Source organism: Bos mutus, chromosome 2 (assembly GCF_027580195.1).
Source record: "Bos mutus isolate GX-2022 chromosome 2, NWIPB_WYAK_1.1, whole genome shotgun sequence".
Taxonomy (NCBI): domain Eukaryota; kingdom Metazoa; phylum Chordata; class Mammalia; order Artiodactyla; family Bovidae; genus Bos; species Bos mutus.
This window is the reverse complement of record NC_091618.1, coordinates 101,976,544-102,004,396: the sequence shown is the minus strand read 5'-3', so window position 1 is coordinate 102,004,396 and position 27,853 is coordinate 101,976,544. Positions and strand designations below refer to the sequence as shown.

The 27,853-nt window shown below is 37.0% G+C and overlaps 1 protein-coding gene across 1 annotated transcript in view; it reads left to right on the top strand.

Moving 5' to 3' along the window:
- KCNH7 (potassium voltage-gated channel subfamily H member 7) overlaps positions 1–27,853 on the top strand; it is a 525,244-nt gene that overhangs the window by 386,721 nt on the left and 110,670 nt on the right. Inside the window, exons 5-6 of the mRNA XM_070380875.1 lie at positions 3,320–3,340; positions 12,876–13,090. Of these exons, the coding sequence (XP_070236976.1) occupies positions 3,320–3,340; positions 12,876–13,090 (236 nt within the window). The remainder of the gene's footprint in view (positions 1–3,319; positions 3,341–12,875; positions 13,091–27,853) is intronic.

The window sequence follows — 27,853 nt, the reverse complement described above, 5'->3', positions numbered from 1 at the left end:
ACATAAAAGACCATGGGGCTCCTTAGTGTAGGGTACTGGACACTTACCCAGCTGTCCATCGTTTTTTCAAGCTTCATTTCTAGCCCCTGCAGGATCTCCTCCCCTTCTCAATTCTAAACCTGAACAAAAATAATCACCTTTTCCCAAAAATATCTCATGCATTTTCTTCCTTCATTGCTTTGTTATGCTGGGAATACTCATGCGCACTTCGTCCCTCCTCACACTACTACTCATAGCCATAAGGATCCATTTCTCCTTTCCAAACCAGAATTAAATGGTTTCATACCTAAGTGTGTAAAACAGTGTTTACATATATGATAGCATTTCTTATTATTATTTCTTATTGTTCTACATTTATTCCACATTTTATATCTTTCAATGCTATTAGACATACACACAAATAATAATATTGTTGAGAGCTTCTCTAGTGCTGGAATTCTAGCATGCTTGGCTCCATGGCTTTGGTTTCAAGCACAGTCACCTATTTCGTGGCAAGAACTCAGTAAGCATTGAGGTGACTTTAAGAGCATCATGCTCATGAATTTTGTTACAGAACCATACACACCAGGCAATAATGAGTTATCTGTTCATTAGTACTCTGCAATTTAAACAAAAATCATAGGATTGAATCATGTGAGGGATCTCTATTTAAAGAGTGCAGTGAAGTAGAGAAGACAGAAGAGATGAAAGAAAATGAATTAACAAGAAAAAATTCAAAGAGCGATAAATCAGTATCACAGAAATAAAAAGAACAGTTTTCTATAAGATGGATTTGATATGGTACAAGAGCAATTAGCGCATCTCTTTTATTCTCTGGTCCAAAGAAAGTCAAAAGGAAAAAGGAAAATAAAGTCAAGAACAATTTTCAAACCAGATCGTCTAAAACTTTGTATCATCTAGTCACATCATGCTCATTATCTCCTGACTAAAAGAAACTTCTGAAATTTAGTCTTTAAGCAATGGATCCTATAGCTGAACAACAGTAAATCCAATATAATAATTCAAATGTCCAGCATATATTTTAGTTAGTCAGTCCACTGAGTGTAGTCTTCTTTAGCAAACATACTGACTTTTCGGAGACTGGCCTTATTGCCTAGAACCTGAGTTACAGTGCAATAACATTCAGAAACAATATTAAATGATGCATATTCTGTGCATGGTACAGACTTAACCTGTGTTTTGACAGCGGTACTAAGTTAGATCAGATTTCATGATTTAACTTTATTGTTTTCAATTTTATGTAGTCTCCATTTAGCACACAGTTACTGATGCAATTATGGGAAAAGGATGTGTTAGTATTTTGGGTTTCTCAGTTCAGGTTCTATGTATGGACAGGATGGACAATTGAGATCATCCTCAATTTTTCTTCTCCCACCCAAGCTATGTTATTTTCAAAAACGGCATCATTTTTTTACAGTTGCTAAAGTCAGCTTCTGACTACCAATTGATAATTCAGAAGGTATTTTGTACTACACCATTAGAGCAATTTTAGATACAAAATCTCTAATTAGTATAGAAGAAACTACAGTTCCTAAAGCTTTATAATTTAATATGCTTTAGAAACTGAGGCACTGATGGGAGATGGAAACTTTTAAAACTGATTTTAATTTTATGACTCTATATAATTATTTAATGGTTTCAATTGTTGTCTCTTCACTTAAGAAGAAAAGTCCCTCCTATATAGGTTATTTTATAGAACTTGAAATAATTTGCAAATATATCAGTGCATATTATTTAACATTATCTTTTCACCTAATCTAAATTACCAAATACCTTAGAACCAACTCAAACCATTTGTGGTGAAGGACCAAAATTTTTTGGTTTTGTTTTTCTATCTACCACATACCAACCAATATATTTGTAAATACAGTAATAATGCATCATATGGAAAAATGAAAATTTAAAAAATAGGCATAAAAATATAAGCTCCAATTCTTGTATTATTAAATTGAACAGATGTAAAATTATTTTCTGTCAAACTGCTACAAGACTCTAAATGCTTACTCTAATCTCTGCACTTACACTGTCATGGAGGAGTAACAAGCACCGGCTCCAAGACCACATGCTTTGTTTCAGAATGTCAGTGCAGCATTAACTGTATAATATCACTTTGGAGCAGTTGTCTTTGGAACTTACAGTTCTTTACATGTAATTTCCAGGTTGATGCATAGTTATAATGTTTACCTACTTGCTCGCAAGCAGTTATTACTTTCCTAATGATTGTTGAGCCCAACTTCTGATGGAGATAATTAATTCCTTGTAATCAAAGTCTCTTCCATTAGCCCTATTTGCTTCTTATAGTCCCTCAAAGAGGGCAGAGCATTGACATATAAGGTCATTATTTTATTTGTGCATCTCTGTGTGAGATAATGTCTATGACAATTCAGTATACCACACTATTGAAATTGCTTCAGTTGGTGAATTTGAAACAATTATGATATATCCCAAGATTTTAAATATGAATAGCATTAGCATATGTGTTGACAATATATTTTTCAAATCTTGGTTATATTTGAAAGTTCCTAACATGATGTCATTAATATTAAGCTTCTTTGTTTCAAAACTAGTAACGAATATTTTGTTAGTAGCAATATATAACACTGTCAGATTGCTATTCTCAAAATAAATCTGAAAACACTCCATTTTGAAATTTGAAAACAAACCCATTATAATATAAACAAATTTCCTAAAATTTCTAGGTATTACATTGAGTGTATTGTGGACAGCATAAATTTTTAAATCTCACATTACCTTTAAACAGTCGAATCTTTCACTGATTTCTTATAATTATTTTTGCCTAAGAATGGCTCTTAAAGTGCTGTTTCATATTTTCAAAATATACACTGAAGAGCATTTGTGACATGGATTGTTCATAAAATTGTGATTAATAATTCAAGTTGGTTTATTAAACCATTGTCTAAGAACCATTTTTTATTAACACACTAATTTATAATGAAAAACATTACTTAACATACAAAATGCTGTGTAGTTCTTTGTAAGTGGTGGCTGAAGCTACACTAAAATTGACTTCTGACAATGTTGAAAGTTTTTATCCCAACTCTAGGCATATAGATACAGCTTTCTCCAAATAGTGAGATTAATGTTTCACATATTTGAACACAGATGCTTATGATGGCAGATATTATTTTTAGCATATGCATCTTCCTTGGTTGAAGAATACAGAATGTTAATTTCAAAGATACATTTTCAATCATTGCATCCTATTTTCTCTGATTGTTGTTACAGAGGTTATTCAGTGCATATAACATAATTTTAGTCTTCATATTTCTCTCTTTTTTTCCTTACGTGCTCAAAACAGACAATGGTCGCAATGTTAAAGGTAATGTATGAACTCAAGTTTCATCATCTGATGCTTAAATTGCCCCCTTACTCGGCATGTTAACTTGCCTGCTGTATGCCCTGTTCAATGCAACATCATGCTGCCCTTAGTGAGTCCAGGTGCCTGGTGGAGACATCATGGCTTGATTTTGGTGGAGATGTTGTTACTTTCTCAACTGTGTCACCAAAATGATTAAGAACTCCTTTTCCCTTCAAGGAGTATAAGCCTAGGTTGACAATGAAGACTTCCTAAATATTTGAATAATTTGGAAAGAAGCAAATATTAAGCTAAATATATTTCAGCCAAAAAAAATCTTTTTTGAGTACCAGATTAAATAAAATAAAGTGCTACATGACAGTATCACTTCACTTGTTCCTCTTTTGTTTCCTTAAAACTAGTGTCACGTTCCTGGATGGCAGGGGGTATGGTTTTAAGCTTACTGTAGTAGTAAACTGTATATGCATGATAGTCGTTTCCTATTTTCCTATATAACATTTCAATCATTTTTAATTGTGTCCTATATAAGTCTGAAATCACTAGCATGACCTAAAGCTAATGTAGGTTTAACTGGGCAATACCTGTGAATAAACCTGGATCTGACTAAAAATAGAAAATTCACTTCAGTTTTTCTACTCTATTGTACTAGATGCAAAAACCACAAAATATAAAACTCATATTATTCTCATCCAATTGGAAACTTTTGGAACTTAGTCCTGTAACATACGCTGTGCATGCTGCCGTGGGTGTCCATATGGTGACAACTACTCATCTATGCATGTGTGTTGCATGGACACGTCTCCGTCAGTGACCATCGTTACTTAGAGTTCGCTGTTCTGGCCTCTTCCGTATGTCACTTTACTCTGATCACTGTGAAGTTTTGTATATTGATTTCTCAAATGCTTCCCTAACTAATTCAGAGCTGGTGATGATTATGAATTGAGAGCACTAGAAACTAAAGATGTTTTCTCATCAGCATCCCAGGTAATTTGAAAATAAGAGAAATCATGGCAGCTTCTCTCCATCCTAACTTCATTTTCTAAGTATTTCAAAAAGGGTCTGTGCAGGTGACCTCCAATCACAGGATGGAATTTCATATACATGATTGTTTTATCCTTGGCCTTTCCACTGAGATTTCTAAAAGGGAACAAATTAGTGTCAGCTGTGGGTAGTGATTTGAGTTGATATAATTCAGAACATAACCTCAAAAAACAGAGTACAGACAGCTCATGACAACTGGCCTGTGTGAAACATGACTGGCTTTAGCATTTAGCAATTAGCAATAAATTATTAGACATTAATTTTCCAGTGATCTTTAAATGCGTGAGAAACAAATATAATTTTCCTCAGTAAACAGGAAATTGAGCTTACTAATCTTCAGACTAGTAGTTCACATAGTTTTCATGTCATTCAAACTACATTAATTCATTTTTTCCTTATAGATTAAGCCATTTAATCTCCAACCCATTCCTTCAGTCCTCCATTTTTTAATAGCAATACTCTGAATAAAGACGAATCATAAAAGTCAGAATTTGGGATTAGGAAACTCTAACCCACTCTAGAAAGTTTTCACATATTAATATTTATAAAGTTAAAAGATAAAACATGAGCAATTTAATAAAAATTTAATGTAAATGTGCCCTCCAGTGTCTTTATTATTTGTTCAGGCTCTGATTTTGAAAACTATTTAAAAATATTTAAGTACCTGGCTCTTTGAGATTTTCACAGAGTAATTAGTATGCTAATTAGCCACAGGACAATGCATTAAAAGTGTGCTTTTTAAAATTTTGGGGGCCTTGTTACTAAGGAAAATTTTTAAAAATAAAAAAGTTTCTATACATCTTTGTTTGCAAATACATAATTACAGTTTTTTTTTCAATGTTGACTTAACCAAAAATAGTTTCTTTAACAAACTAAAATAAATGATTTAGAAATGTGCTTGGAGGGCCTTCAAGATCATCTAGTTTATTCCCCTTAGGCAAGAATATTGGTGAAATCTCTTGCACAGGTGGTAGAAGCATCTTTAGAGGATCCCATTCTTTAACTTTCTTGGAAAATCTATTTTTCCTGCCTATACAAAAGCTAATTTAAATCCTTCTTGCTGAAATGTAATTGTTTTCCCTTCATCTGTCCTGAGTGGACTAAGATACTAGCTGGTTACTTCTATTCCTTATGTAACATCACAGTGTAAATACAGCAAATTGGTACCCAAATCTTTTCTGCTAAAATGGAATAATTTCCATCTTACCTTTTTTCTTAGGATCAATTTTGTTTTCCTTTAATAAATTCCCTTAACACTCTGACTCTGAAATAAGATTTCAGAGTGTACAAAGTATATATAACCCATTATCAAAGAGTGAAAAAGTTAATTCAAATAATTGCACGTGCTGCTTATATGTATGTGTGAATGTGTACATCATATATTTAAACAATTTTTCTAGTATATGAAATATGAACTCAATTCTAGTGGTTATTCTGTTTATTCTACTTCCCAAGTCACCATAAAATTTTACCCCATTTATACCACTTAGTAAGTCATTCAAAAAGTTTACCTCTCTATAGCTTCTACTCTTCATTATCCCAAAGTGAAAGTGAAAAGTGAAAGTGAAGTCACTCAGTCATGTCCGACTCTTTGCGACCCCATGGACTGTAGCCTATGAGGCTCCCCCGTCCACGGATTTTCCAGGCAAGAGTACTGGAGTGGATTGCCATTTCCTTCTCCAGGGGATCTTCCCGACCCAGAAATCGAACCCAGGTCTCCTGCATTGCAAGCAGACACTTTACCGTCTGAGCCACCAGGGAAGCCTCTTCATTATCCCAAGTAACTCTATACTCCACTGACAATGGTATGTTCAATTTCCAAGTCATCTGTGAATCTGGCATATGAGTCCTTTCACCTCCCCTCATAAAAGCTATCACATACACAAAGGAAATCAACTGATCTAATATAACTTTTATCTTATATGCTACATTGGCTGTTACCAAGTGTTTTTACTTGGTAAAAACACTTTTACAAGTGTTTTTTACAAGAATTTGCAAATTGATTTTCAATCATGACAGTTTTCTTCTGTAAAGTATATGTCATGCACAGAAACAAACAACATGGATATTGATTACAAATAATTTGGTGAATAACTCTGATATATTTTTAGTTTCGAACTGGTTATCTTATGCTTATTGACAGTGGTCTTTTACAAAATCCAATTACTAAACACTACATCTGCATTTTCTTTAATGTTAAGCCACTTCAGCAATTTAGGTTTTATTAAATTTAGCCAAATAAACTCACGCTGTAAGAAATACTATATAAAGATGATTTGAAAACACTCAGTCTTTTTGGTTTCCTTTTCTGTTCCCTTTGGCTCTCAAGAGCAATAATCTTTTTTTTTTTTTAATAACATTATTTTTTAAAAAGTTTATCAGAAACCCAGCAGCATCTTGAAGACAATATATTCTCCTTTAGCATCTTGTGTGCATATGTATGCTAGTTGCTTAATGGGGTTGTTTAATCCAGTCAACCCCATGGACTGGAGCCCACCAGGCTCCTCTGTCTTTGGAATTCTCCAGGCAAGAACACTGGAGTGAGTTGTCATTTCCTTCTCCATTAGCATCTTGTAACTCATGATAAATTCAAATAACCTCATCATAAAAATTTTAAATACCTTTAATCTAAAATTCTTCCCAGATGTTGCTTTAGCCTGTACTTGATCTTTAAAAGCAGGATACTTCTTTGTAGCTGGAATCTGGCTTATTTTATATGTAATCAGCCACTTGTCATATATTTGAGCTTGATCCAACTGTTAGTCTTTTTCTATGATCCAAGGGATGTTGGCAATTTTATCTCAGGGTCCTCTGCCTTTTCTAAGTCCAGCTTGTACATTTGGAGTTCTTGGTTCACGTACTCTTGAAGCCTGGCTTGAAGGATTTTGAGCATTACCTTGCTAGCTTGTGAGATGAGGGCAATTGTGCAGTAGTTTGAGCATTCTTTAGCATTGCCCTTCTTTGGGATTGGAATGAAAACTGACATTTTCCAGTCCTGTGGCCACTGCTGATTTTTCCAAATTTTCTGGCCTATTGAGTGAAGCATTTTAACAGCATCATATTTTAGGATTTGAAATAGCTGAGCTGGAATTCCATCACCTCCGCTAGCTTTGTTTGTAGTGATGCTTCCTAAGGCCCACTTGACTTCAAACTCCAGGATGTCTGACTCTAGGTGAGTTTAGTCTTCATGGTCTCCTGTTTTCCATATCCTACTAGAATATTAGAAAATTGTCTGTTCATCCATTTTGCAAATGTTTCTCTAAAAATTGTCAAGTCCTCCTAAATACTTTTGAGCTTTATTATTTTCTATTGAATCTAGTGTGTACATATTCAGTCACTCAGTGGTGTCTGACTCTTTGTAGCCCCATGGACTATACCCCTCCAGGCTCCTCTGTCCATGAGATTTCCCAGGCAAGAATACTGGAATGGGTTGCCATTTCCTTCTCCAGGGAATCTTCCTGACCCAGGGATCCAGCCGGTATCTCCTGGGTCTCCCTCATTGGCAGGCAGATTCTTTACCATGAGCCAGCCACCCTGGAATCCCCACTGCATCTACTATTTCCCTTTATTTCTGCCCATCTATTTTCTTTAAATTCATTTACTTTGTTTTACAGGTTATTCTCCTTTCTTTCATTAGCATTTTAAATGCCATCTGTTTATGATCACTCTCAGGGAGGCTTCATTTCACCTTTAAATCCTCAACCATGGCCTCTCTTAAAATAGACCTAGGAGGTAGGAAGCCCTGCATTCTAATTTCTGGTGCTTGATTCTTATTCCCTTTTGGCCTCCTATTGTGTATGCTTAGGCTTACAATTGGTAAAAACGAGGATATTACTAATACCTTCCTTAATTAAAATGTAGGAAGTTATTTTCATTAGAATTTAGACAGATTTCAGAGAAACCTAAACTGACACTGATAATCATTGCAGATACTAACAGACTGCTGCATATAAACACCTGCTTCAAAAGCAGTGGAGAAGAGCATAATGATCTTTGTTATACAAGATGAAATAGATTTTGAATCTAAATATGCGTGAATTATTTTAAGTACTATATTTTAAGATCTGCCAAAGTCTTTAAATGTATAAATGTAAAAGGAAACCTAGCATTAAAAACAGAATAGATTAACAATTTAGAAATGTTTTATGTTAGAAAGTAAGAGAAGATGAAATACAGATTGCAATGAACTTGTAATATTCTGAGGCCAAATCTTAGTGTGATGTGTATTGGCCAGTGGTTTCTTAGCCCTATCAGACTAAGGCCCTCTTGTTTAAACTTCCTGTTGTGCTCACTTGACTATCCTAAAATGATATTCAGAGGTGACTAACCTATTTCTAAAAGGCCAACTTAATTTCTTAATTATACAGCAGGAATAAAAGGAAAGCAGCTTATAATAAAATATTTCTATCAATATGTTAATGTTTAAATATAGCTACCCTAGAAGATATAATATGAAATATGAAAAAATATTTGGTTTTAATAACATTAAAGGCATGATAAAACATTCCATAAAAGTACTGCCTAAAATGATAGAGCAGGAGTGTGAAGGAATAACAAAGTTAAAACCACTATTGGAATAAATAGTGACAGATTGGACTTATTTATATATAAATTTTTAAATAGTGAATAATCAAAATTAAATTATAAATAATGCCAAAATCAACTGGGGAGAAATTGAGAAAGTGCAATATCCTCACAAATGAATTGGCCCTTGCTTTTCAGCATAGTGTCAAAATGATTCCCTATGGGATAATGTGCAGTAATAATGCATTGCACAGGAGAAAGACATCCTACTCCTCGTAAGGACATATATATATCCTCCAATAGTGAAGAAAGACCTTGCAGACTATTCACCTTCATGAGCAATAAGAGCCAGAAGATGGATTGAAGAAGAAATGGCAATCAAAACATTTGTAGAACACAGACATTAAAAACAAACTAGTGGTTACCAGGAGGGAGAAGGAAGGTTGGGGGCTGACATAGGAGTATGAAACCAAGAGATACAAACTACTCTGTATGAAATAAATGAGCAAGAATATATTGTACAGCAAAGGGGAATAAAGTGATTATTTTGCAGTATGGAATATAATTTATAAAAATATTGAATCACTGTGTTGTATACCTGAAGCTAATCTAATATTGTGAATCAACAATACTACCATAAAGAAAAGACATTATGGAGGCTTTGTGGCAAATCTCTAGGGAGTTATTAAGTCATTCCAAGGGTTTATTTTTTTACCTAAAAACTAATATATAATTATTTTTGTTATACATCATTTTACATATATAGGAGATCAATAATATAAAATATTTTAGAAGAAATTTAATCAATAATTTTAAGTGTGATTCCTATAATTATCTGTAAATTTAATAATATTGGATTCCAACAGTGTTTCAAAAAAATACTCAGATATCTTTATTTACATGTCTGCATGTCATAGCTACAAACACAGACTATAACCTGAAGTCTGAAATTTTGTATTGGTGTTAAATAACATAAGTAGTGTAGCTCGCAGTGATTAGGTTTTCCGAAATGGTGAACAACTTTTGGTAAAGTTCTGAATAAAAGGAAAAAAAAAACTGTAAAAATATTCATTCTACATGGCAGTTGTAGCTCTGAAAGGTTCATTGTATTAATATGTTAAAATACATAAAACAGGTTCAAGGCCCAGGTCATTATAAATAGACTTTTCACCTACATGAATGCCCACTGAGTCATCCGGGTCAGTTTTTCAAGGTGAGAGAATAGACACCTCCCATCTCTGTAACAAAAACACCCCCACAGATGCTTGGATGGTGAAGTACTGTCACAGTTGATAATATTCGCTTATCTGTGCAGCAAATTCACTGGCGTTCATTTGAAGTGGCCTCAAACACAAGCAAAGTACATGTAACAGTACCTTTCTGTGTTAACAACATTACAGATGATTCATATTTCTAAGCCATTTGCTACAAAATCCAACATATAGAAGGATAATAGAGAAAAAGGATTGAAAGGCAGGGTTAAGGTTTTGAAATACAGTTTAACTATTTGCTTGAGCTCAATGTTCTCCAATCTCATGTGTGCAGTAAAGTTACCTGAAAGTGAAAGTGAAGTCGCTCAGTTGTGTCCGACTCTTTGCGACCCGGTGGACTGTAGCCCACCAGGCTCCTCCATCCATGGGATTCTCCAGGCAAGAATACTGGAGTGGGTTGCCATTTCCTTCTCCACAAAGTTACCTAAACAGTGAAAATATGACATCAGAGTTGGGAAAAAGGCAATATCTAAGAAATCTGAAGCCCTAGAATATTTTTCAGAATTTAAATACGAAGCTATAGGTCTGGAATGTAGCCATAGAATGATGCAAAAAAAGGAAACGCTATGTAGCATATGTTACAATAACAAATTAGTGGTGTGTATAGAGGGGTTTACAAACAATGGGGTTTCCCAGAGACCTATCTGAAGGAAAGATTAATCTAACTTTGGGCTCTTATATCTCTTCTGTCACAGAAATAGAAAAGAGAATGAGAATCTATATTCAAATGAGACATACTTGGAACTATATGCCCAGAGAGCACAGTGACATTTTAAATTTGGATAGACTTGGTCATCATCATGGGTAAAACTCATGGAATGAATAGACATGCACCTCAAAGAAAACATACTTTCTTTCCTACATAAATAAAAAAACTCTTAAAATCATTTCAATATTCTGTAATAACCAAATATAAATTTTTATAAATGAATGCAGTGTGATTTTTTTTCTCTAAGATGAATATGAACTAAATGATGGTTTTTTTTTTTCTTGGATTATTTTTGACCTGAGTTGATTAATTGTTGTGGTCCAAAATACACAATCCATAAATTTAATTTTCAAGGCTTTATACCTCACTTGGTGCATAAAGCACATTTTGATCTCCAAAATGTACTAGTTTCATACTGAACGGGGGAAACAACAGCATAAGGCAAAATGTGTTAACAAGTTTATTTATGCAGTTTGTATGTTTCAAGCACTCTCGAGGCAGAAAGCTAATGTCTGTATAGCATTCTTCCTAATGCTAATCTTCAAGAGCTACATAATTTTATAAGTAATATCATCAACTGTATAAGAAACTTTTTGGAGTTTTTTGTTTGTTTTGGCTCTCCATAACCAATAGACGATAGTAGCAGTGTGTTTGTAGCTCAGTCACGTCCAGCTCTGCGATTCCATGGACTGTAGCCCACCAGGTTCCTCTGTCCGTGGAATTTTCCAGGCAAGAATACTGGAGTGGGTTGCTGTTCCCTTCTCCAGATCTTCCCAACCCAGGAATCAAACCCAGGTCTCCTGTATTGCAGGCAGATTCTTTACTGTCTGAGCCACTAGGGAAGCTAATAGACAATAGGTTCATCTCAAAGGAAGATGTAGCTGGTCAGTATACTTATCCTCAGTGAAGGGGTCCAGGATCTTGACACTGTGCCAAATTGTCTTTGTAAGAAAGAAATGTGAGAAGTGACCAGAGTTGGTCAAAGAGTCCAAACGTTCAAGAAGAAGTTCTGGGTATCTAATGCACAGCATGTTTTTTTTAAAAAAAGTAACTAAGTACTACCAGCCCCAAACCAACCCACTGACAGTCATTTCAGTTGTAAGTTATGTTTGCCAAAGCACTCTTCTACTGTGCCTTTTTTCCTCAAAAAGTGGCCAACATGAATTCTAAATAAAAGAGAAAAAATGAGAAGAAAGGAAAGATTTAAAAATCCCCCATAGGATCCAAATTATTCAATTCAGTCCACGCAACACATCATGCTTATGCTCAGTTGCTAAGTCATGTCCAACTCTTTGTGACCCCATGGACTGGGGCTCACCAGGTTCCTCTGTCCATGGAATTTTCCAGGCAAGAATACTGGAGTGGGTCGCCATTTCCTTCTCTTGTGACCCCTTACATGCACACAGATGACATTTGTCCTTCTCAATGTTACCTGAAATTCCTCTGTCTGGACTTAACACTTCTAGAATCTCTGTGAAGTATCTTATACAGGTAATAGAAGCATCTGAAGAATGCAACTGGCTTGTCACTTGTTACGGCAGAGTGGGGAGTAATACAAATAAAAGCAGGTTAGACACTATTCAGAAATTTCATGGCCAATATGATTTTAACCTTCCTTGATTAATTCATAAATTATAAAAGTCCTTCCTTGAATAATTGTTAGGTTATAAAAAAGCTTTTGAGAAACTGAATATAGAGTTTAGACAAAAATAGGGAGTAGAGTTCTTTCTTCTATTCCAGCCTCTAATAAAAGAAGCCAGTTAACAGGTAAAGCTGCCATCTGCTCCCTGAGTGCACACCTAGGGCACGATCTTATCCTTGGATATTCACATGCCGTTCCATATGGTGGATGGTGAGCAGGTATCAACCAGCTGCATTTAGTCCCATCTGAATCAGGGTCACAATGGTCATGAATTACTAACAGGTCATTTGAGACCATCTCTTTCTTAATTTTTCCTGATATTGCTTTTACAAATACTTTCCAATTTTTTAGGGCCTTTTAATCATATCAAGTCAAGCCTCCTGGGATCCACGTCGGATTCAAACCTCAACAAATACAGCACCATTAACAAGATTCCACAGCTCACTCTGAATTTTTCAGATGTCAAAGCTGAAAAAAAGAATGCATCCCCTCCTTCTTCAGATAAAACCATTATTGCGCCCAAAGTTAAAGATCGAACACACAATGTGACAGAGAAAGTTACCCAGGTAGGACATTATTTTGCTATCAATTTTCACTGTTTTTAAGGTTATTTTCTGAGGTAAGCCATTTATTTGCACTCCAGTTTATCTTCGGATGTTGGGTGACCCTCTAATGTAACAAATAAATAAAACTGTAGACTCTAATTTTGTCTATTCCAGGACTAAGCAAAAATGGGCTGGCTTGGTTTATTTGTTCCCGTTGTTGCAGAGGTGATTAAGCAGCTATTCATCACATTTAGGCATTTATTGTTTTGCTACGAATCCTTGCATTAGTAAAGCATGGTATTTTACTATAATGGATGTCTATTGAAGGTTTAGGTGACTAATTGGGATTTACTCTTAACTGTGGCCCTCTTTTTTGCACTTATGCTACTAAGTAGAGTGAGGTATAAGTCACTGGACTTGGGGGAAGAACTGTCTGAGTCGAAGAAAAATCAGAGTAAAACAGTATGTTTCTCAGGAAAAATATTTTGTTTTTAAATAAATATTGCATATCTAAGTAGGGTAAAAAAAAGTACTGTCTAGCAAGATTCATGTGGTAAAGAATAGAGAAAAATGATTTGTATTTATTATATCAAAATACCAACCTAAGCAGTACCCAGCTTTTGCTTACAACGCACTTACATTGTTGGGAATTCATGACTCTAAAATTTGTGTCAAGTAAACAATTTTTTTTAAATAAACAATTTAACCTAGTATATTTGCTTAGCAAGTCATTTTATAAACTGTCACAATATAAAGATAAACTTGACCCTAATATCTATCTCCATCGTTGAAGATCCTTTATTAAGAAAGGTTTTGTAATTGTAATTACTGAAACAACACTATAGTAGTTTGTACATACCGTCTTATGTGTGAGCTGAAACAGCCATGTAAAGGCCATGAGTTGGTTGTAAATAGGCCTGAGAGTCTCTGTTTATTTGAGATGAGAGCTTATACATGCCATACTCAGATACATATTTTGATATTTATGTAGTAATCAGGCTTTCTACACTTGGTATTTTGTTTTTAACTTATTCATGGTAAATTGGACTTAACAGTGGTAGTTAAATGTATGTGTGTGTGCTTAGTTGCTCAGTCGTGTCCGACTCAGCAACCCCATGGACTGTAGCCCGCCAGGCTCCTCTGTCCATGGGATTATCTAGGCAAGAATACCAGAGTGGGTAGCCATTTCCTTCTCCAGGGTATCTTCCTGACCCAGGGATTGAACCCAGTTCTCCTACATTGCAGGTGGACTCTTTACCATCTGAGCCACCAGGGAAGGCCAGTAGGTGAATAGCCTACTGGTATTCATGTTGCATGGGCACCATTTTAATAGCTTTGAATTTTACTTGCAATTGTTCCTACCTTAAAAATTATCCTATTTGTAGACTATAGTCATTATATGGATATATAGGAAGTAAGAGATTTCAGAGATTGCACAGCAGTCTGGTTGCAATTCTTAAGACCGTCAGTAGCATAAATGAGTGAAGTAGTCGTGATACCAGAGCAGGCATGGGGGGAGGGCTACAGCAACATCAGAGCAGATGGCTGCCACTCAGCTCCAGCCAACTGTGGTCATGAAGGAAGGATTAACCCATGTTTTCAAATCTTTCAGTTTTAAAAAGAATCTGGAAATCCAGATTTGAAAATAAACTCTTTATTACTAAAAGTTGGCAAGCTAGTTCAAAATGCTTCTGCAGACCAAACAAAACACACCTTAAGGCCTGTGGGCAGACAAGCTTGGCCTTTGCAAAGTGTTCATGAGCTTGGTTCACTACAGGCCCCACCCTGTCCTGCCATGTTCAGTAGGCCCACTGTGCCAGGAGGAGATGATATACCCACGACTCAGAGGTGGCACCCATACTGGGCGCTTTCTGAGCCTGGTGAGAGTGGAAACATACAAATGGCCCCAGTGAAATCATGGTGGTAAAGAACATAGGAGCAGAGCCGGGGGGAAATCATTGTACTTTAATGGGAGATCTTTCAGAGAAGAAAAACAGATGAGATACTTAAGATGAGTCTAGAAGATTACTTATCAAACTGGGTGGTAAATGATGTTTAAAAGCATAACAGAGTCCCATGCACTTGTGCTTTAATTCTGAGTCATTTATTGTGTGACAAGAGCCATTTGTTCTGTGACATTGAGGAAAGTTTTAGTTATGACACAACTTATTTCTCAGTGTTGACATAAGAATTAAGTAGAATGATATGTCAAAAGTATTCATCAAGGTGCTATGTACATGACAAGCAACATCAGCCATTCTTCTGTTTATCTGTGTTCTTGTATGACTTCCCCCTGCCCTCATCACCATCATTGTAGGATAATCCACACCTTGCCAGGACCTAGTCAAACAGCTGGCAGAGTAGAGTTTATGAAATGTTGAAGGAGGGAAGGAAGGCAGGAAGGCAAGAGAAGCTGGCCAAGCAAATGAGGCAAGAGATGAGATACCCAGGTGGAGAAAAAACAAGAAGAAAGTTGCAGAGGTAGAAAAGTCTGAGTATCTTCTCAGAAAGAGTAGGTTGGGCCGGGAAGATGCATGGCTGAGCAGGGGCTTATTACAGGTCAGGAGCTGCTGGAACTTCCCCCTCTAGTTGGTTCTTCATTACCTTTCTCACAAAAATTGCATCTGGGATTGAGTAAAATGCAATAGCTGCTATCAAAAGGTTGGCATTCTTTTAAGGTTTCATGTTTCTCTTTAAAATTCCCAAGCCTCTTATATTTATGTCCGTAACATTATACTATTTGTTTTAACATTTTAAAAAAATGTTTTAAACTACTTACCAGTGAAGGACTCAGGCTCACAAGGCCCCATAGTTTTCCAACAGCTTCTCATACTTCTCATCCAAATCATCATGGCGTGCCCATCCCCACAGTTTCCAAAATATCCCAGTTGGAGAAGCAAGCAAAAATCCTTTTAAGATGCTGGGAGGTTAGAATTGGGTATTGTTTTATAAAGGATCACTTTGTTTTTACCAATGTAAATACAGTGATAGGAAGGACATTCTGGAGAGAGAAGACTTAGATAGCTGTGAATCTAGCCAGAAATGATGAGAAACTGGACAACAGTTGAGACTGGAAACTAGTACCCCCATTTGCTCTCAGCAGCAAACCTTCCTGTTGTGCACATGTCAGACCAGACAAATGTGTGTGCATGCTCAGCCGCTTCCAATTCTTTGCGACCCTGTTGACCATAGCCCACCAGGCTCCTCTGTCCTTGGGATTTTCCAGGCAAGAATACTAACAAGGTGGAGATCAAATATTGAGATATTCCTTCTGTAAACATAGCCCCTGAGGGGGAAAAAAAAACACTTGAAGCAGAGACACCCTATAATTGTTTCCTCACTGGGTGTTTGTGAAGTTTCCTGATCGTAGTTATCACTGGAATGCCCACATTCACAAATGTAGTATCACTTGTCCCCACGTATCTGGAAATGACTTGATAGCAACTCAAAGACTTTGCTATTCTCTTTGTTCTGACTGTGTAGAAGTCCTCTTTGTCAACATGCCTGCCTGCGTGACAAGTCTCTCAGCCATGTCTGACTCTTTGCGACACTTTGGAATGTACAATGTCAAGATATTCTCAACCTATTTGCTGTAGGCAGCCAGCAGTGTTTCCTTTATCTAAAGTTCTTATTTGTTTTATTCTTTTAATAAATTTGTATGGCAATCCTTTTTTCAAAAGATATCAGAGTTTTGCTCATCAGTCATTCAGTAGGGAGTTTTAAACACTCCCCTGAGCATAAACAATAGGGTAGATATTTTAAAAAGGCATAAGTGAAAGGAACAATTCATCTCTGCTCATGTTATGCTCTCTCACCATTCACATCTTATCTCTATCATACATTGGCTGATTACTAGTTAGCCAATTAATTACTTGCCTCCCCAGATAGAGTGAGCTCACTGAGAGGGACCATGCTGCTATCCATTCATCTATTCATTCATTCATACATCTATGTATTTTTTATTCACTCAGAAAACATTTATTGAGAGCTAGTAATAACATGTGGAGAAAGAAATGGCAACCCACTCCAGTATTCTAGCCTAGAGAATCCGTTGACAGAGGAGCCTGGTAGGCTGCTGTCCATAGGGTTGCACGGAGTCGGACATGACTGAAGTGACTTAGCATGCATGCATGCATTGGAGAAGGAAATGGCAACACACTCCAGTGTTCTTGCCTGGAGAATCCCAGGGACAGAAGAGCCTGGTGAGCTGCCATCTATGGGGTTGCACAGAGTCGGACAGGACTGAAGTGACTTAGCAGCAGTAGCAGCAGTATTAACATGTACAGTATTGATGGTGGTGGTTTAGTTGCTAAGTCATGTTCAACACTTGCAACCCCAAAAACTATAGCCCGCCAGCCTCCTCTGTATATGGATTACCCAAGCAAGAATACTGGAATGAGTTGCCATTTCCTTCTCCAGGGATTCTTCCTGATCCAGGATCAAATCTGTGACTCCTGCTTGGCAAGCAGCCCCCTGCATTTCAGGCAAATTCCTTACCACTGAGTCACATGGGAAGCCTCTTAGTTGGCTAATTCCTACCAAATTCCAATGCAATGATGAAGAGAAAACAATGAATTGGAAGAAAAGTTGGGTGGGTAAAGAGCAAAGGTCTGCCTTCACTATGTGGTTCTCAGTTCAGTTCAGTCTCTCAGTCATGTCTGCTTCTGAGACCCCATGAACTGCAGCACGCCATGCCACCCTGTCCATCACCAACTCCCAGAGTTTACCCAAACTCATGTCATTGAGTCCATGATGCCATCCAACAGTCTCATCCTCTGTCATCCCCTTCTCCTCCTGCCCTCGATCTTTCCCAGCATCAGGGTCTTTTCAAATGAGTCAGCTCTTCGCATCAGCTGGCCAAAGTATTAAAGTTTCAGCTTCAACAGCAGTCCTTCCAACAAACACTCAGGTCTCTTTTAGGACTGATCTCCTTTAGGATGGACTGGTTGGATCTCCTTACAGTCCAAGAGACTCTCAAGAGTCTTCTCTAACACCACAGTTCAAAAGCATCAATTCTTCGGCTCTCAGCTTTCTTTGTAGTCCAACTCTTACATCCATACATGACTACTGGAAAAACCGTAGCCTTAACTAGACGGACCATTGTTGACAAAGTAACCTCTCTGCTTTTTAGTATGTTGTCTAGGTTGGTCATAACTTTCCTTCCAAGGAGTAAGCGACTTTTAATTTCATGGCTGCAGTCACCATATGCAGTGATTTTGGAGCCCCCCAAAATAAAGTCTGACACTGTTTCCACTGTTTTCCCATCTATTTCCCATGAAGTGATGGGACCACATGCCATGATCTTAGTTTTCTAAATGTTGAACTTTAAGCCAACCTTTTCACCCTCCTCTTTCACTTTCATCAAGGGGCTCTTTAGTTCTTCTTCACTTTCTGCCATAAGGGTGGTGTCATCTGCATATCTGAGGTTACTGATATTTCTCCCAGCAATCTTGATTCCAGCTTGTGCTTCCTCCAGCACAGCGTTTCTCATGATGTACTCTGCACATAAGTTAAACAAGCAGAGTGACAATATACAGCCTTGATGTACTCCTTTTTCTATTTGGAACCAGTCTGGTGTCCCATGTCCAGTTCTAACTGTTGATTCCTGACCTGCATATAGGTTTCTCAAGAGGCAGGTCAGGTGTTTTGGTATTCCCATTTCTCTCAGAATTTTCCATAGTTTATTGTGTTCTATACAGTCAATGGCTTTGGCATAGTCAATAAAGCAGAAATAGATGTTTTTCTGGAACTCTCTTGCTTTTTCAATGATCCAGCGAATGTTGGCTATTTGATCTCTGGTTCCTCTGCCTTTTCTAAAACCAGGTTGAACATCTGGAAGTTCATGGTTCACATATTGCTGAAGCCTGGCTTGGAGAAGTATGAGCATTACTTTAAGCGTGTGAGATGAGTGCAATTGTGCGTTAGTTTGAGCATTCTTTGGCATTGCCTTTCTTTGAGATTGGAAAGAAAACTGACCTTTTCCAGTCCCATGGCCACTGCTGAGTTTTCCAATTTGCTGACATTGAGTGCAACACTTTCACAGCATCATCTTTCAGGATTTGAAATAGCTCAACTGGAATTCCATCACCTCCACTAGCTTTGTTCATAGTGGTGCTTCCTTAGGCCCACTTGACTTCACATTCCAGGATGTCTGGCTCCAGGTGAGTGATCACACCATTGTGATTATCTTGGTTGTGAAGCTCCTTTTTGTACAGTTCTTCTGTGTATTCTTGCCACCTCTTCTTAATATCTTCTGCTTCTGATAGGTCCATACCATTTCTGTCCTTTATTGAGCCCATCTTTGCATGAAATGTTCCCTTGGTATCTCTAATTTTCTTGAAGAGATCTCTAGTCTTTCCCATTCTGTTGTTTTCCTCTATTTCTTGGCACTGATCACTGAGGAAAGCTTTCTTATCTCTCCTTGCTATTCTTTGGAACTCTGCATTCAGATGCTTATATCTTTCCTTTTCTCCTTTGCTTTTCACTTCTCTTCTTTTCACAGCTCTTTGTAAGGCCTCCCCGGACAGCAATTTTGCTTTTTTGCATTTCTTTTCCATGGGGATGGTCTTGATCCCTGTCTCCTGTACAATGTCATGAACATCCATCCATAGTTCATCAGGCACTCTGTCTATCAGATCTAGTCCCTTAAATCTATTTCTCACTTCCACTGTGGTTCTCAGTAAAAGATCAAATTCTTGACTATATCTGCCCCCGTTTCCATAAAAGTAAACTGAACTTTTGTAACCTTGTATGATTCTCTTATTACTGAGGCTAGTTACAGTTCAGCTGTTAGGCTAAATTTTAGATAAAATGTACTATTTTGTTGTCAGATTTAGCTGTTACAAATTTTGTAATATCAGGTTTAAGAAAATGGCACTGTGGATTCCAAAACTTTATTGACCAATCTCATACGGCCTATCAGTCAATGCTGTAACAATGCAAGTTATAGAAGCCTGATTGAAACCATTTTAAGCAAAAAATGAAAGGAGGAGGGTCAGCTTACAGGGTCACATAACCAAAAAGTGCAGGGGTAGATGCTTTGGGCCATGGCTACCTTCATTTTTTGAATAGCTGATGAATTCTCTCTTCTCTGCCTTGCTTTCCTCATTAATAACTTCACTCTCCATCTGATGGAAGCATGTCTTTAGACTCTCTTGTCTTACATAATGCTCACAGTTCGTAATCTGATACGAAGGGCTTTCTCTCCACCAATGTCCACATCAGATTCTGAGAAAGTGAACTCTGCTTGGCCAGCTTGAGTCTTGTGCTCATCCTTGTGGTGGAAGAAGTGTAGCTCCTTGACTGAGGACAACAGCAGAAAAATACAGTAGGGAATGAAGGGCTCCATGGAAGGAAAACAAAACAACAATGGCCCATTACATTGTTGAAGATAAGAATTCAGACGAACAGTATCTCATATACACAAACACACACATATACTGGATAAATAAATATGTTGGATAAGCTCTAGAGACACAGAAGAATAAAACCTAGTGTGTGCATGTTAAGTTGCTTCAGTTGTGTCCAGCTTTTTGCAACCCAATGGACCGTAGCCCACCAGGCTCCTCTGTCCATGGGATTCTCCAGGCAAGAATACTTGAGTGGGTTGCCATGCCCTTCTCCATGGGATCTTTCCAACCCAGGGATCAAACCTGCATCTCTTACATCTCCTGTATTGGTAGTAGAGTTCTTTCCTACAAGTGTCACCTGGGAAGCCCATAAAACCTAGTACCAGTAGTCAAGTACTACCTGGAGAAAAATGATACAAGAATATATAATAATAGTATTTGCAACTAATTGCAGAAGGCAATGACAACCCACTCCAGTACTCTTGCCTGGGAAATCCCATGGACGGAGGAGCCTCGTAGGCTGCAGTCCATGTGGTCACGAAGAGTCGGACACGACTGAGCGACTTCACTTTCACTTTTCACTTTCATGCACTGGAGAAGGAAATGGCAACCCAGTCCAGTGTTCTTGCTTGGAGAATCCCAGGGACGGGAGCCTAGCGGGCTGCTGTCTATGGGGTCACACAGAGTCAGACACGACTGACGTGACTTAGCAGCAACAGTATAATAAATGCTACAAGACCATATTATGAAACTAAAGGTAGATTGAGTTGCCTTTGTATACAGTACTGGCCAAATTATGAGCAAGTTATTCTGTAACTTATTACTTTATTACTTAAAAAGAATATCTGGTGAACTTAATAGAAACTCATATTGTGATCATCAGAAAGAGAAAACATTTAATGAGGAAGAGAATACTAGTTCACAAGTATAGTTTTCCTAGAGCTTTATTAAGGAGAATACTCAAAATAATTAGTTTTGAGAATAATCACACAGAAACTTAGACCACAAGAAAGAAATTTCTGAATGTTTAGAAGATCATATAATTTTGAAATATACATACAACTTTAAACCTAAAATAAATTCTCATTATTTGGGATTTATTAAAGTATATTGTTGGCATGAAAATAGAATTAAGATAGATTTAATAATAGGTGACATTGGTTGAGCATTTACTGTGTCAGACTCTATGCCAAGTGGTTTAACAGATTATCAATTTTAATCCACATGAAAGTCCTATAAGTTGATACTATTATTATCATCTCTATTTCATAGAAGAGGAATCAAGCTTAGAGAGAAGGAAGCACCTTGCCTAGGTCACACAGTAAATGGCAAAAGTAGCTTTCAGACTGAGATCATCTGACTCCAAAATGAAGTTCTTAATCTCTAAAGTATATCCTCTTTAATTCTGTTTTGTTTTCCTGTCCCCTAAATCTACTGTAAAAAATACCTGTAACATTTGGCAGTATGGACAAATATCATAATCTAAAAGTCTGCTAGTAACTAATTAGAGAAGTGAGTCTATAGAAATAAGAGAATGTAGTATATTTTCTCTAAAATTCCTCAAACTCTTCAAAAAGCCAAATAAAGTGATCCTTAATAGATTCATTATCTCTTGTTTAAGTTCACATCCCATTTTTTAAGCTAATTTTTTGTTAGGATAAAGGTTTTGTGTTTTGTTGGTGGCATGCCACTTAGTGGCAGGAGAAGCAAAATTACACTGATAAAACTGATAAAAAGAGCTCAAAGTATGTAACATTTCACTTCCACTGAACTTTATCCATTGTAAATATGCTCATTATCTCTTTATGTCATTCAGTGCTCTCAGTTTATACTTACTTTTGACAGAACTCTAAAACAGTATTTGTAACTCAGTACTTATTTATCAGTGGAGATTGATTTATAATGGAGAGACAGCATTAATTTCATATTATTATCTAATGTTTAAAAATATAAATCTGTGTAATTTGTATATATCAATTATACCTCCATAAATCTAAAAAATTATATATTGTCTCAAGCTTAATAGTACAAAATTTGTTAATGCTTTGTTTAGTTTCGCTCAAATTGATAAACTTAGCCCTAGACTTTCTTCTATGACAGTAATAAAAATATCTTCCAGACGCAACTGTAAGTTAAAAATACTTTTCAATAATAATGTCATTGTAATTCTGACTGCAGTTCAGATTCTGACACCAACTGGGTGCTCTACAATTCAACTCAGTTCTGCCACCGTCTACCCAGAAATCATGTCAGATGCCATGGATTAAGGGCTCAGTTTCTCAAGACTGCCCCCCACTTCAGATGCCAATTACAATTCCAGGTGTTACCTGTGATTCTGACCAACTGGATGTAAATTGGATTACAGCCCCTCCTTTACTTACATTAACTTGCTAGAGACACAGAATTTAGGAACCTTTTTATTCACTTGATTACCAATTATTACAAAATATGTTACCAATCAACAACCAGCTGAAGAGATTCGTAGAGTGAGACCTTGAATGAAGGCACTTATGTCCCTGCAGTGTTTGGACTCAGCCTGATGGCATAAGGAAGAGTTCTGTTCCACCAGCTTGGAAGCTCTCTGAACCCCCTCCTTTTTAGGGTTCTTTTTAAAGCTTCATTACATAGGCATGAATGATTATTTCATTGACTATTGTCTATGGATTCAACTTCCAGCCCTTTCCTCCCTGGAGGTGAGGAGCACAGGAGGGGGCCTGAAAGTTCCAACCCTTTGATCAAGTGATTGCTTCCTCCCTTGACCCCCACTTTGTCCTCAGGTGATTAGAGTCTTTTCAAAATCATTTCACTGACATAAGAAATTCCAAAGGTTTAAGAGTTTTGTTCCAGGAATGGGGCCTATGACTAAATGTATATCTTATAAATCGCAGTTATCACAGTCATGAATTAAAAATAACACTTAATTGAAAAATCGATGTTCCAACAGTATTTTTATAAATCCTCATTGATGCTGTAGTCTTGAAATTACAAAAAAACAACATACAACTTCTACAGCATGATTTAAATGTTTTCATAAACCTCATTTTTTGCCTAAACTCATGGAGCATGCAAACCTCTATAAAAACCATACCAATCATCCTGAGCTACCATGAAAAGAAAGTGAAAATGAAATTGCTTAGTCATGTCCGACTCTTTGCGACCCCAGGGACTGTAACCTATCAGGCTCCTCTGACCATGGGATTTTCCAGGAAAGAATACTGGAGTGGTTTGCCATTTCCTTCTCCATAAATAGTTAATAATCACAAAAGAGCAAGTAAAATTTGAAATGTAATGCGGGAGTCCCAAATTGCCTCTGAACACTTCCAGTTTAATATGACATTACTTTTTGCATCTATTGTCTTATTGTTGTTTATAGAATACCATCAGACTTGGTTCAGCAAAACAGAAATCACCATCTAGTATTTTCCCCATATTCTGGATTTGCTCTATGTCTAAACTGAAATGGAAAACAATATATGTGAATACTGTAAGTAGGAGTAAAGCACACTCATCAGGATAATTATTGACTCAATATTCGTGAGTGCTTACTAAATATAAGTCAAAGTGTATGTACAACGCTGCTACAGAAATGTATACGTCAATGTCTTTGCCTTTAGGGGCCTTTGATTGAATACAAAGCCTGGATCTTTGAGATCCTCAATTATGTTTTCTAGTTCTCCCTGGGCAAATAAATATATTATATAACCTAGTCAATGATGAGGAGAAGACATAATGTAGCCAGCCATTTAGGTAGCAACTGACTCGTGCAAACATGTTGTATGTTATATACATATTAAATATTAAAATGATGTTCATTACTTTGAAAAAAGTGTATAATTTTAAAAAGTAATATTAATTTTTTTTTTTTTTTTTTTTTGGCTCCGCTGGGTCTGCAGTGCTGTGTGTGTGTGAGCTTTCTCCGGCTGCAGAGAGCAGGGGCTGCTCTCTAGCTGTAGTGCACAAGCTTCTCATTGTGGTGGCTTCTCTTGTTGCAAAACACAGGTCGTAAGGTCCACAGGCTTCAGTATTTGCAGCACATGGGCTCAATAGTTGCAACTTGCAGGCCTGTTTGCTCCAAGGCATATAGAATCTTCCAGGATCAATGGATGGAACCCATGTTTCCTGCATTGGCAAGCATATTTCTACCCACACCACCACCAGGGAAGTCCTAATTTTCTATTTTTACTAATTGCTATATGCACATCAAAACTGATCACTTGCTGACATATTCAAAATTGAAATAAAATTTCAGTTCAGTTTTAAACCTCTAAATTACCTCAAAGGTTATACTTCTCTATATTCTAAATGATGAAGGAATAACATCTCTGATCGGCACTTCACCCTACCTTGTAAAGCAAGCATTTATGTATAATTGCTTTTTAAAAGCACCTGTTTGGTTTTCTATATTCATTAGACATTTTTTAATGGAAGGAGGAAAAATACCCACTTAAAAAGTTCTGTTAATGGCACCCCACTCTAGTACTCTTGCCTGGAAAATCCCATGCACGGAGAAGCCTGATGGGCTGCAGTCCATGGGGTCGCGAAGAGTCGGGCACGACTGAGCGACTTCACTTTCATTTTCACTTTCATGCATTGGAGAAGGAAATGGCAACCCACTCCAGTATTCTTGCCTGGAGAATCCCAGGGACAGAGGAGCCTAGTAGGCTGCTGTCTATGGGGTCGCACAGAGTCGGACACGACTGAAGCGACTTAGCAGCAGCAGCAGCAGCCAAAGAAATCAGATTGAAAATAGATGATTGAAATAAAGAAGTAAAATACCAATGGTCAGAAGAGACAGGTAAAAATAATTTAGTTTAGCATACAGAGCAATAGCCTGGTTCCTATGGCAACCAAGACAGAGATTGCAGTTATCTGTTGCCAAGATGGTTCAGCTTTTACCCCCCCCAGTAGTATAAACCTTGGGTTAAAGTTGAACTCTGGGACAGAAAGGAAGCGCTGAACTGGGAGTTCGTATGTACTTTTGCCTGATGGCCTAGAGTTCGGGACAAACACAGTTCAAGGTGAGTTGCCAAATGAGAGTGGGCAGAGCAGTACATTTTTCATGTTTCATAGGATAAGAATTAACTAAAGGATTTTTATCAGGTATGGAAATTCAGAGCAGACGTGGAATTTTCACAGACCCAAGCAACCCAAGGTCCTGTACTATCAAGTGGCTGTGGACTGTTTCTTGAGTAAGGGAGTAAATTCAACCATGGCATCTAATTTGAAGAAAATCCCAAATAAGAAAGTAAGATAAAAAATAATAATAATAATAAAAGATCCCATTGGTTATATTGGTGGTAAATTGTGGTAAAAATAATATATTTTCCCCTTCTTAGTTCTACTTCTGTGTATTATGCTAATCACATTTACAATGGAAAATATGTAGTTAGATAATAAACCCTCTAAAACTCAATTGCTCCAAAAGAGTTCTTTAAAAAGCAGTTAATCTTCATAGAATTGTAAAATTTAAAGGAAACTTAAATATCACCTTCCCTAGGTTTTTGGTTTATTTTTTGAAACTTCTTGATCAATGGAATCATCTGGTTCTCTCTCCCTTCCTCTCTCCCTGTCCTGCCACCCTCTGGAAATTCAGTTTCAGTGGAGCCTGAGGACTGTGAATTTTTAACAATTCCTATTCCACATTATTAAGATCAGGCAAATTTGGGAAACAGGGATATGGCCAAATGTTTTTATTCTGCCTATAAAGTTAGAGCTGAAAAGAGAACCCAGTAGAGACCTAGTTTTTGTATTTCCTCATTATTATTGTGCATTATTACTCTTTCCGTATATTTCTCAATGAGGTAACTGGCTCAGTTATATACCCTTGTGACGTTTAAATTACAATATACTTGTCTTTTAAATAAAACATACTAATTCATATTTACACAATTCATGTTGGAGAAGTAGGCTTACTTTCATGGGGGAGCTACTGAGTCCAGGAAATGGTACTGCCATATTGATTTCTCAGGTTAGACCCTCTAAAAAACAATGTCCATTTAAGAGAATTTGCCTAAGCCAAACTAGGAAAATTAACACAATAAAAGTTCTGTGAAGTCCTAAATTAAAGAAGTCTGAAAAAATTACCCAACACTTCTTGAACATTTTTGATAACAGAATTCATTTTGTCTTTTTCTGTATATAACATCTATCAATATCCTGAACTCATATTTGAGGGAAGATTTTTTTAGGAAATACTAGCCTAGACAAAATGTTTTCTTCACAGGTAACTGTGAGGGACTATATTCAACACAAGCATGTATAATATTAGAAACTTTAAAACTTTCAAAAGAAAGAAGGTTAGGAAAAGCATGAGGTAATGGTGACGTGAAGGAGACAGTGTGTAAGAGGAAGTACATTTTTCGTCCTTGTTTTAACGAAGTCCACTCAGGCTTTTTCCTAACCATGTACCAAATATACAACTCAGTTTAAAATAACTAGAAGAAAGCACCATACATAGTTCCTTCTCTGTTTTAAACACCATGTTTAATGTCTTTTTCTGTTTTAAATGTATTGGTTACAAAAGCACCTGTATTTTGAAGCCTACTCAATGTAGAAATGGAAAAATATGGGATGCAAAGTCACACATACAAAGTGTCTAAGTCTTTATTCTGAGATTAACCTAGCTAAAGCTGGCCATAGAGCTAAGAATGGAGAACCCTCTTTTTCTGCCCCTTGGCCCAGTGTCCTAAGGTCAGTGGCAGTAAGGATGCTACCATAATGGTGGGAATAGAGACAAGGTAAGAGAACCAGAGTGAGAGACCCTGCAGTGTGAGAACCAGAGGACACAACCATGCTATTTTCCACATTTCCTTGGCTCCTCAGTTTCCTGTGGGTGTCTCAGTTCTCCATTTCAGATGTTGCAGAAAATACTAAAAAATAGTCTGCAGCCAGATTTCGTTTCTGGCGCCTGTTGATCCTTCTTTCATTTGAAGTGAAGGGTCAAACTGAGAAATCCCTATACCATCATGAGGAGCACAGGCTTAATTTTCAGGTCATGGGAACAACACTAGGTGAGATTGAGAATATAAGTCAAAGGGGAAAAGAATGTAGGAGTGAGAAATAATCTAGTTTCGTGGTTAACTGGCAGCTGTCATTTGAGCTGTACAATCCTGTTTCTGGTGATAAGCTGTCATTTGTAAATTATGCCCATAGCTATATCCATTATTCATGGGTTAGTACTGGGAAAGAGTGATTTCAGGCGCCTACATTTTCCGACCTGCAGGCACCTGAATTACCTCCAAAACTGACTACTCTATTACCTCTCATGCCCTTTATTTTTTTTTTTTTCTACCATTGTCAGATCCTACCAGCCTACTCCTTGTTTCCTGTGAAGAAAGACTTCTTCTTTCTCTTTCCTAGGTCTTCTTTCTTAGAAATGAATGAATAAACTCTGATGAATACGTCACTTTAAGTCTAGTAAACGGACAACTGCAAG